The sequence below is a fragment of the Eschscholzia californica genome, unplaced genomic scaffold (genome assembly GCF_041429995.1).
Source record: "Eschscholzia californica isolate CP2 unplaced genomic scaffold, dmEscCali1.0.p SCAF_4, whole genome shotgun sequence".
In the NCBI taxonomy this organism is placed as follows: Eukaryota; Viridiplantae; Streptophyta; class Magnoliopsida; order Ranunculales; family Papaveraceae; genus Eschscholzia; species Eschscholzia californica.
Window position 1 is genome coordinate 20147613 of NW_028238461.1, and position 11730 is coordinate 20159342.

The 11730-nt window shown below is 35.6% G+C and overlaps 1 protein-coding gene across 5 annotated transcripts; it reads left to right on the forward strand.

Annotated features, from left to right (window-relative positions):
- Positions 1-1715: 1715 nt before the first annotated feature.
- SUS4 (sucrose synthase 4) lies at positions 1716-6586 on the forward strand. 5 transcript variants are annotated; one of them, XM_086636556.1, is made up of 14 exons: positions 1716-2557; positions 2662-2799; positions 2942-3068; positions 3158-3309; positions 3419-3611; positions 3721-4056; positions 4148-4243; positions 4349-4522; positions 4608-4724; positions 4831-4997; positions 5079-5303; positions 5438-6001; positions 6096-6234; positions 6321-6586. In XM_086636556.1, exons 2-14 carry the CDS (start codon positions 2702-2704, stop codon positions 6354-6356), a joined length of 2424 nt encoding a protein of 807 aa, XP_086492682.1. In that variant the 5' UTR covers positions 1716-2557; positions 2662-2701; the 3' UTR covers positions 6357-6586. The 5 variants fall into 5 exon arrangements, with proteins under 5 accessions (XP_086492682.1, XP_086492680.1, XP_086492683.1 ...); XM_086636554.1 differs by having other exon boundaries at positions 1862-2152; XM_086636557.1 differs by having other exon boundaries at positions 1862-2137.
- The last annotated feature ends 5144 nt before the right edge of the window (positions 6587-11730 follow it).

The following is an 11730-nucleotide window of genomic DNA, read 5'->3' on the forward strand; positions in this document are numbered from 1 at the left end:
TCCGTGCACGTCTAGCATAGACAATTCTATCGAATATGTATCCTTAATTGTTGAAGATAAGTTTAAGAGGTGTATTGACAACACAAGTTTCTATGGAGCCACGTGTTAGAAATATGAAGTAGGACCGCAGAGAAGTATCAAAGTGCTACCAATATGATTATCGTGTAACTCAGCCGCACGAATATAGTATAGCTCTTGGCTACTAAAGTGCCACGTCATCTTTTTTATCCCCCTGGCCAGAACAACGCCCAAACGTACACCGCTAGTCAACTTTGTAGTACTCCAATTTGACTTGTTCCATTTCGCTCGTCCAATTTGACTTGTTCCATTTCGCTCGTCTGAATTCCGATTTCACTTCTGTTTTCACCCACAAGTTTGTCTTGGACTGTACTTTTCATTCGAGCACTTATGTTGACCAGAATTACAAGAACCAACAAATGACCAAAATGCCTTTAACATGTCTTTCTCCCGATCTTAACCGTTTTTTCACACTAAACTCCGTATTAGACACCTGGAAAAGAAAAACAAACAATGGATCAGAGTAACTGCTCGAAATAGACTAACTAGCCCAAGTTAAGAGATTTAGGTGGGACATTTTGATGTCTCGTCATGTATCTCAACCATTGTAATAGTTCCAATATAAATTTAAAAGATATAATCTCAACCTTTTGAGTTAAGGTTAGAAGGTATAACTATAACCATTAAAAAAAGGTTGAAGATAAACTTCACCGAAAAAATGATAGAGTAACTTTTCTAGCCATGGGTAGAATCTTGACATTTATGATGGAAAATCAACCCCACTTTCCTCACTAGGGTGTTTTTGTTTTGAGACAGGTTAGTCTCATTCGTTCACACCAATATATACAAAGCTTGAGAGAGTTTGAAGTTCCAAGCCATGAAGGAGCAAATAGATTTTAGGGAGAAAACTTGCTAGGGTACCTACTTTTTTTTTTTTTTTTGTTGAGAGGCTAGGGTACCTACTTTGCACTACCAAATGCCAATGAATACCCACTTGCAATGATTTTTAGTTATTATTAATTATTTTGAGGTCCTTCAATACCCACAACATTTGTAAATGGTTGGCGGCCTGGTATTGGCATTCCAAGTATAATAAAAAATTCTTTGTAAAAGACTATAATAAAAAATCCAAACGGATAATCATAAAACAAAATCAACTTGAGATACCATGTAACCCTTTTTATCTTTCATCAAAAAGAAAAAAATGTAACTAGTCACTTTTCAACAAAAAAAAAAAAATAATTGTAAATGGTCACACTTATATAACTTTTTTGTAGTTTAATTAACATTTTGATAAAACAAACTTAATTTTGTATATCGGTTGCATATGTATAATTCTTTTGTAGTTTAATTCAGATTTCCATATATATATATATATATATATATATATATATATATATATATATATATATATATATATATCAGTCACATATGTTCCAAGTGATGTAAATGGTCATATACGTAATTGGATTTAACTTAATTTCAATAAAAAATTTAACACCATTAGACATTTCAATATGGTTATAAATTTTTATACTCCGCTATTTTTAATGCTTCTTCAATCAAATTACTATAAAATTATTTTTTACATTAGCTAATATTGTCACATATTAATATTATATGAAATTTACATTAGTTATTGCATTGCAAGATCTACGAAGATAATTTTAATGGGGTCATGCTCACAAGTTATCTCTGTCTTGATTGTCCTTTCTTTTTCTAAATGAAATTTGTAGATGACTGATTTTGCAAAATTTTGGTAAGTGTTTTTTAGACTTCTATATCAACATTGGTTTGGAAAGATAAAATTTATATTAATCCATTCATTCACTGTCAACTACTTAAAACCAAGTTACCTAACCCCTAACATAGTGTTGCCTAAAGCGGTTTTAATTAAAAAAAAACTCTAAAACCAGAGGAACTTGTTAAAGTTTTTCAAGAAAACAGATTTATTAATTAATTAATCTTGAGAGAGAGAGAGAGAGATAGAGAGTATAGTAATCACAGTTGATTTCTTGTTAGTAGTATATATAGACCTTAAAGATCATTTTAGTTTTCATCTCAATTTACATTCATTCTTCTCTATCATTACTACTACTACTACATTCTCTATTAATTCGTTCATTTGTTCGTGGTATATTTCTTCTTCTTTGAACCTTTTAGCTGCTCTTTATCTCTCTCTAGATTACTAGAATAATTATTTTGTGAAATTTATGAAGATTAATGGATAATTAATCTCTTCAGGATATTCTAATTTTGGTTATTTTGCTTTGCTACCTACTGGGAGTTTGTTTTACTTTAGTCCATTTTTTCAAATTTGGAGGCTACTCTTCTTTTTTTTTGGTAAAGTTGATTATGACTTACTGAAGCTGAAAATTTCCTTGTTTATGAGCTTGAATATTTTCTTGTTTTTTTCCACTGAAGATTATGATTCTTTCTTTCCATTTTTGATTACTTGGGCAAAAAGTTTGCCTCTCTTATTTATTTCTTCTTCTTCTTTACACTGATTTCATCATTAAGTTTTTCAAAGAAGTTTAGTGTAAGTTCTTATCAGCTTTTGAGATAAATCTCAATGTTCTGTTTAAGTTTTAGTGTAATTTGAGTTACTGATTTTTTTGATCATATGTTTTTCTTGTGTTTCAGACAAGACTTTTGAGGAGATTTGACATTTTTTTTTACTAGTATGGCGGAACGTGTACTATCTCGTGTTCATAGTCTTCGAGAGCGATTCGACGAGACTCTTTCATCTTTCCGGAACGAATTGTTAGCTCTTTTGGGAAGGTTTGTTCATTCTCATATTTGCTGATTTTAGTTTGTTCTAAGTTCAACTCTTTTTTTTATAGCTTTTGAAAATGTGGGACGAAAACCAAATATTTGAAGTTTAGTCTCTGTGATATTTGCTTATTTGTGTTGCTTTTGATAGGCTTGAAAGTCAGGGGAAAGGAATTTTACAGCCCCATCACTTGTTAGCTGAGTTCGAAGCTATACTCGAAGGAGACAAGAAAAAACTAAGTGAGGGGGTGTTTGGAGAAGTGTTACGATCCACCCAGGTGAGACTGACGATAGATCGGGTTTCGTACGATATCTTGAACTATGGATCCCTTTGATCTAATTTAGTTGTATTATTTTTAATTCATAGGAGGCAATAGTTTTACCTCCATGGATTGCACTTGCTGTTCGTCCGAGGCCTGGAGTTTGGGAATACATACGCGTGAATATGAATGCTCTAGTCACGGAGGAACTCACTGCTTCTGAATATTTGGAATTCAAAGAAGACCTTGTCAATGGGAGGTAATCTACTAATCTTGAATATGGAAAGGTTTTCTAGATCTTTGGGGTTTGCCTAGTTTGTCCAAATGTGTGTTTTTATGCTGAAGTTTCTTGTCTCGCACTCTCGCAGGTCCAACGATAATTTCATGCTTGAGTTGGACTTTGAGCCCTTCAATGCTTCTTTCCCAAAACCCACACTTTCAAAATCCATTGGCAATGGTGTACAGTTTCTCAACCGACACCTATCTTCGAAGATGTTTCATGACAAAGATAGCATGGCACCATTGCTTGATTTTCTCCGAGTACACCACTACAAGGGAAAGGTTAGATCTTCCACAAATGATCCCATCTTGGATGACGAAATTTAGGACTAATTGATTCTCCCATGGATATAATCTCAAGTTAACGTTTATTTTGCTGATCTTTGTGCAGACGATGATGGTGAATGACAGAATTCAGAACCTCAATACCCTCCAATCAGTTCTGAGGAAAGCTTCTGAGTATCTATCCACATTAGCCCCAGACACCCCATATTCAGACTTCGATCACCAATTTCAAAAGATTGGGTTGGAAAAGGGTTGGGGTGATAATGCGGGGCGTGTACTGGAGATGCTTCATTTACTGCTAGATCTTCTTGAGGCGCCAGATCCGTGTACTCTAGAGAGCTTCCTTGGGAGAATCCCAATGGTTTTCAATGTCGTAATTCTTTCTCCTCATGGCTACTTTGCCCAGAACAATGTCTTGGGCTATCCCGACACCGGTGGCCAGGTAGTTCGTCCAACAAATAAGCTTCCATTCTCGAGTTTTTGTTCAATGACTTCTGCTTTGTGTTTATTTTGTCTATTGAATTTTATCACAGGTAGTTTATATTCTGGATCAAGTTAAAGCTTTGGAAAGCGAGATGCTTCAACGCATTAAGCAGCAAGGACTTGATATCACACCTCGAATTCTCATTGTAAGTCTTTATTGTCATTATCCTGTGTATGTAAACCTTTTTATGTCTTTCTTCGTCTGACCGACTAAATCGTCATTTGATGCTCAATTTTTCTGATGAATTTAGGTGACAAGACTGCTACCTGATGCAGTAGGTACTACTTGCGGCCAGCGTCTTGAGAAAGTTTTTGGAACAGAGCATGCTCACATTCTCCGAGTTCCTTTCAGAACCGAGAAGGGAATTGTTCGTAAATGGATATCGAGGTTTGAAGTATGGCCTTACTTGGAGACATACACTGAGGTAATCAACTTTTTTATCTACCGACGATGGCGTTCACATAACCCTAGTTTCAAGTTTCTAACAGTTCGGTCTCATGTGTCCTTAGGATGTTGCAAATGAAATTGCTGGAGAGCTGGAGGGAAAGCCGGATCTGATAATCGGAAACTATAGTGACGGAAATCTAGTTGCATCTTTGCTCGCACACAAGTTAGGAGTAACACAGGTTTGTCAAATATCGTGAACTATTAAACCGTATCTCAAGCTAGTTATTTGATATGAATGCATCTAGAATTGATATTCCTTTCCTTTCACCTTTTCTACTTATATAGTGTACCATTGCTCATGCCTTGGAGAAAACAAAGTACCCAGATTCTGATCTGTACTGGAAAAAGTTTGACGAGAAGTATCACTTCTCTTGCCAATTCACAGCTGATCTTATTGCCATGAACCATGCAGATTTTATCATCACTAGTACCTTCCAAGAAATTGCTGGAAGGTATGATATATTCTTTAATCAGATTTTTCGGTGTTAATTTCATACGCTTTAATTTGAAAATTTATGGTTTTCTGCTTTCAGCAAGGACACAGTTGGACAATATGAAAGTCACACAGCATTTACTCTCCCTGGACTCTACCGAGTTGTCCATGGAGTCGATGTTTTCGATCCAAAGTTCAACATTGTCTCACCTGGAGCTGATATGGATGTCTATTTTCCTTTTACGGAGGAGCAAAAGCGACTTACTGCTTTCCACCCAGATATCGAGGAGCTTCTTTACAGTACAACTCAAAATGAAGAGCACATGTATGTTCCGATTTTAATTTTCGTTTTGTATATACAAAAAGTAAGGTTTCATGTTAACAATTCTCACCGGAACTTTCTTATAGTAGCAAACAATGTAATAGACAATTATATTGAGATTTTGATTCTTGTTACAGTGGTGTATTGAAAGATCGCTCGAAGCCTATTATATTCTCAATGGCAAGATTAGATCGTGTGAAGAACATGACTGGACTCGTTGAGTGGTTTGGTAAGAACCGACGACTGAGAGAGTTGGTTAACCTTGTTGTCGTGGCTGGGGACCGAAGAAAGGAATCGAAAGACATTGAAGAGAAGGAGGAGATGAAGAAAATGTATGAGCTCATTGAGACTTACAACTTAAATGGAGATTTCAGGTGGATTTCTTCTCAGATGAATCGGGTTCGAAATGGTGAACTTTACCGTTATATAGCAGATACAAAGGGTGCCTTTGTACAACCTGCATTTTATGAAGCTTTTGGACTCACAGTTGTTGAATCCATGACTTGTGGTTTACCCACATTTGCAACTCTTCATGGTGGTCCAGCTGAGATCATAGTTCATGGCAAATCTGGTTTTCATATTGATCCTTACCAGGGCGAGAAAGCGTCCGATTTACTCGTTAGTTTCTTCGAGACATGTAAGAGTGATCCAAGTCACTGGAACCAAATTTCTGAAGGAGGTCTGAAGCGGATTTACGAGAAGTAAGCATAAAAAGACTCCCTTTTCTCGCGCGCGTCTCTTTAGATCGAGAATGAAAAACTTTGGTTGCTAAATTTCTTCCTTCTCTGTTTACAGGTATACATGGCAGATCTACTCTGAGAGATTGATGACACTGTCTGGGGTTTATGGCTTCTGGAAGTACGTCTCAAACCTCGAACGCCGTGAAACTCGCCGTTACCTTGAGATGTTTTATGCTCTCAAGTATCGAAAGTTGGTAAGTTGTGATGTCAAACAAGTAGTTTCTGAGTCTCGGAACTATATTATTCGACTGATTTTTCTTCTTTGACACTGAATTTTCAGGCATTGGCAGTTCCTTTGGCCACTGATGAAGAGTAGCAAGTAGATCAAATTTGTTATGGTTGAAAATTGAAATCAAAGGAAGATCTGTAATATGAAATAACTTTCAATGATTGGTTTTATTTAGTCTAAGATGCAATATTTGTCTGGGTTTGGGCCCTTGTTTTCGATTAGAGGAACTGGTGCTTGTATTTTTTTTCTTTGATTTCCCAAGTAAAGATATGAAATATGTGCTCCATGTTCAGTAATAAAATAGTTCATTTTCTTCTCGGTTCTTGTATCTTCTTGTTATATATCGGCGAAAGCCGGACTTGCTTTATTTGACGACCCAAGTTAAGTAGTTTGCGATATTGAATCTCTTTCACCTCCTACGCCCAAACCCAATAGATACAGCCATACAGGATTTTGTTCCTAGCTAAGGCTACTTAAAACCACCTTAAAGGCCTCAACAACTACTAAACTTAAGCCTGCATATATAACCCAGGGCCCAGACACACAGCTAAAGCAAGTGGGTGTCACACAATTGTCTAGCATAAATGACATGTTCACAACTCACAAGTGCAACCGGTTTGTGTATTCGTGAAGAGACTATCTGAGGAACCGAAAAGAAATATTACGGGTACTCTTAAAATTGTAAACATTTTTACATTATAGTCCTATATTATAATTAGTAACTCTTAGATTCATTATGACATTAACTGTTTCTTTCAACTTACAAAAAATTGAAAGATATTATATCTTCAGAGTACTGCCCATGACATCCCAACTAGGTTGGCATCTTATGGAACATCAATCCTTATGATATATATATATCGTCACTCGTTGTTATTATTATTAGACGAAAATAAATACAAATGAAAGAGGAACTTAAAAGCATGATCATGACATTAGAGGTCTCCTAACGAGCGGAAGAATGATATTTATTTGAGGACGCGGTTTTGGGAAATAAAGAAAATTCTTCGGGGAATAAATTCTCGAGGGAATCCAGATTTTTTGGAAATTCTCCGCAGAATAAATTTTTATGGGGAATACAGAATACATTTTTTTGAAAGTTCTCCTCCATCTCATCTGTTCTCTCTGCCACTTCATCTTCTCGACACCTCATCATCTTCTCTGGCGAAAGTCGCCGACCGACCAATTTTCCGACCGGCGACCTTCAAACATAAAAAAAAATATTTTTTTTTATTTTCTCTCTCCTCTCTCTCTAAATTTATTTTTATTTTTTCTTTTCTCTCTCTAAAACAGATCTAAAGAGAGAGAAGGTATGTTTGTTCTGTTCTCACGAACAGACCAATAAGAAAATGAATAAAACATCGAACTCACGGCTACAAATTACCATTTTGTAATACCATAACCTATTTCTTAATTAAACTTCAACTATTACTATGATCAAGTAAACCCTTATATACTGATAATTATGAATATAATCATTTGGAAGAAGACCTTCTGTTGGATAACCCACTTGATCTAGGCAACAAAATACTTGACTGATCAGAAACTTCACAACTTCTCATGCAAGAACTATGAATAAAACCATCAAGAAAACCAAACCTATTACTTTTTTGGCACCACTTTTACACTTCCATTTCGCCTATCATTCGAACAATTCATTAATGCAGCAACAAATGGATCCCTTTCCAAGCTTTCATCTTTTTTTCTATTAAGGCCCTCAAATTTCTTAGTAATCCTTCAAGATGAGTTTTAGGAGGTAATGGTAGCATGACCATATTCTTATTGGGTATTTCGTGAGAACATCTTCTCAGGAACAGACCACCTGTTCGTGAGAACAGATCTTCTCTCTCTCTCTAGATCTGTTCTAGAGAGAGTGCGAGAGAGAAAAGAAAAAAAATTAGAGAGAGAGGAGAGACAAAATTAATTTTTTTTTTTTTTTTTTTTTTTTTTTTTTGTGTTTTAAGGTCGCCTGCCGGAAAATTGGCCGGCCGGCGACTTTCGCCGGAGAAGATGATGAGGTGTCGAGAAGATGAAGTGGCAGAGAGAGGTGATGAGATGGAGGAACCTTTTTTATAGCATCTTCTAAAATTAGAAGCCCCTTAACATTAAAAAGAAACATAAAAAGTCAATCTTATTTGACTAGTTTTAAGAAAAGTCTTTATTCTCCGGAGAATTTTCTTTATTCCCCAAAGCCGCGGCCTTATTTAAACCTAGAAGAAGAAATCTCATTTACTTCTTTATGCATAAGGTAAAACTATGCGGAATTCCACCTGTTAAGATTTGCCAACGAGCATCCTTGCTTTAAGTGGTGTCAAATGAGTCGGGCAGTCCAAGCCCGGCCCTGAGCGTCATTGATTTAAGTGGTGTTAAATGAGTTGGCAGCTCAAGCCTGGTCGAGCCCGTGTAGGGGTCGATAATTGACGGGCTAGGGTGGCTTCTGGGTTTGGTTGGGCCAACCTCATGACACACTGGGTCGAACCAAGTTCATGGTCTGACGGGCCGACCCTTTTTAAAGATTACATTTTTTGGTTCTTTTCAATTCTTTTACATATTATACGAAATATATGTATACGTTCCATATTTTGTAGATACATTATATATGTATCATGATGTATTTACATGTATCAAGATATTATATGATTTATAATATCACGATTATAGTGATACAATATATGGTATCTCATAAGTAAAACAAGGGTTGCTTCTAAAGGCACCAGGGCGAAAGACTGTTTGCATCCGGAAATTTTATTGACTCGGGTCAATAGTCATTGACCCGAATTCTCTATAAGCACCGGTTTTTTAATGTGGGTGACATTCACCTTCATTTGCTTCTTCCATCTTCTTCTTCCAAAATTAAAAGAATACCAATTCATTTTTTTTTCAAAACAAAAATCATAGGTGCTCATCTAGATGGTGTAAGTAAAGAATCTTTCATTTTTTTTCTTATTTACTTTCTATTCCTGTTAGTAAATATACAAAATTGAAAAGAATGGGTCCACTCTCTTCTTCCTTCTTCACCAAATTTCATCCACAAGATAAACTCATTTTCACTCCTCTTCCTTCTCATGTTCATCTTCATCAGTTTTACATCCCCTCTGTAAATGTAGAAGAAAGATTGAAAGATTTAGTACCAAAACCTTCTTCCCAAAAACAAAACCCAAAACCCAATTCAATAAATTCATCACCATTAGAGAGAACAAAAATTGCAGGAAATCCCAAGAGATCTATATTATCTACTAGATCAAGAACAGATTCTTCATTTTCACTTCTAACCACCATTTTCAACACATTTGATCACTTCATAAATAACTTCATTGATCCACCAATCCGTCCTTCTGTTGATCACCCCCACCTATTATTATCATTTATTGATCACCACTCAAATAGAAAATAAAAAGTACCAATTATTTGTTAGAGCAGGATAAAAACAAAGAATTGAAAGAAACCCTAGAAAAGATTATAAAAAAAAAATGAAACCCAAATAGAAAAATGATACCTTTGAGATTATCAGTTACTCTGCGTTCGAATCGAAATAGAGGATTAACCTGCCATTTAAGTAGCTCATTTTGTAGGCGATTGCAAGCGATCTTGCTCAGAGCCTATAACATACAATAAAGGCAGTAGATTTATCAAAAAGGTAGAGAGGGAGATGGAGAGATGAGAATAAGGGTTTTTAGAGAGAGAAAGATGAAAAAAAACCTTGCGAGAAGTAGTAGAGGAGTTGGTCATGGTCGAGTTCACGAGAAAGAGAATGAGGATTGGGATGTTTTTTAAGCACCGGATCAGCTGATCTGTTTGGCCCTCTTAGGCCCCGGATCAGCTGATCCGTTTGGTCCTCTTAGGTCCCGGATCAACTGATCCATTTGGTCCTCTTAAGGCTCGGACTGGTTCAGTTCGTCAGATAGATTTTGTTTGATTTTGTGATAAATGGATGGAGGTGTTAGGGTTAAGTTGGCTTTGACTGGTGCCTACATAATTATACGGTGCTAACAGAGAAAATGAGCAGTTGAGCCTGGTGCTAATAGAGATGGATGCTAACAGCCTTTTGGCCCGGTGCCTTTAGAAGCACCCATAAAACAAACAACAACATTGTATCAAAATATTATTTTATATCTATAAACTCTTTAACAACCAATTGTTTTACCATCCAAAAATTGATTCCATAATTAAACTAGTTTAAAAAATTATATTTGACCACTTTAAATATCATTTTGACCATATTTGATCATTTAAAAAACATGATTGTGTGTGACTATATTTCACCTTCTAAAACACGATGTTGATCTTAGTGGGTGGTGATACTACATTATTTTGTGATCAATTGAAGAATTGTTTGAGTTTTAAAAAACAAAAAGTTTCCACGTTTTTTTTTAGAAATATGTGAGACTCGAAACTCTATCTATGTAATATGTTTCTCGAATGGTTCTGCACACGCCAAGGTACCATGTCAGTGTTATGAAGTCCATGTGAAATTAGCATAGAATCACATTCCAACCGGATCTTCTTCCAACCCCTAGTCCAACGGGCCATGAAGGCCCTCCAATCAATTCTGAACCAGTTGAATGCTTGATATTACCATCAAATATAAAACTAATCCAAGCCCAAAGGTTTGAGGCAAATGGGCAGTAACCGTTCATTATGTAATCTACTTAATTAACAGTCAATTATACTGTTAATCTAGTAAAATAGAGACCCCGTTCATTATGACTCAAGATGATCTTGTCTAGATTTGATTCACAAATAGCTAACTTTCTTGGTGGTTTGTGTGTATGCATATTTATGTAAGATTTCCTAGCAACAATCTAAGACGTCCAATCTTTTTTGCTAAATTCAGCTGGCTTGATCACTCAAAACTAAAAAAAATTAGTATGTTATAACTAATGGATCTTAGAGTTAGTTGTCATTTTAGTGGCTTTTTGTGGGGTGCAAACCACTTCGATTTGGGTGGTACATGATTAATTGGCCTATATATCTGTCATCAGTTTGTGTTTTTGCAAGTTCTGATTGACTTGGTTATTTCAAAAAGAAAAAATAATAAACATTCATTTGAGAATAACTACAATTAAACCCAAATCTAATTGTACAATCACTTGATTAGTAAATGATGTAGTTTTTCCTTGGACCTTCCTAAGAGGAATTATAACATATCACTTTTTATCTTACATTTTCTCGATCTAAGGATAAACCTAGTCGGAGCTTTCCGGGGCGGACCTATTCCAACTAATTAAAAAACGTTGTACCATGTAGTGCTAAAACCAAGGACGATACTATTGCTATTGAGATCATAAGTACTATATATCTTTCTAAAATCCTCACATAACTTCTTATATCTCGGGTTTGAAAGTTTTTACTTCGCAGATTTAATGTACCAAAATATAACATGATTCTTCTAATATTCGATTGCCTTGATTAATTTAGTATATGCCGACATCAATTTGAGACGGAGAGACTTAAATAATAC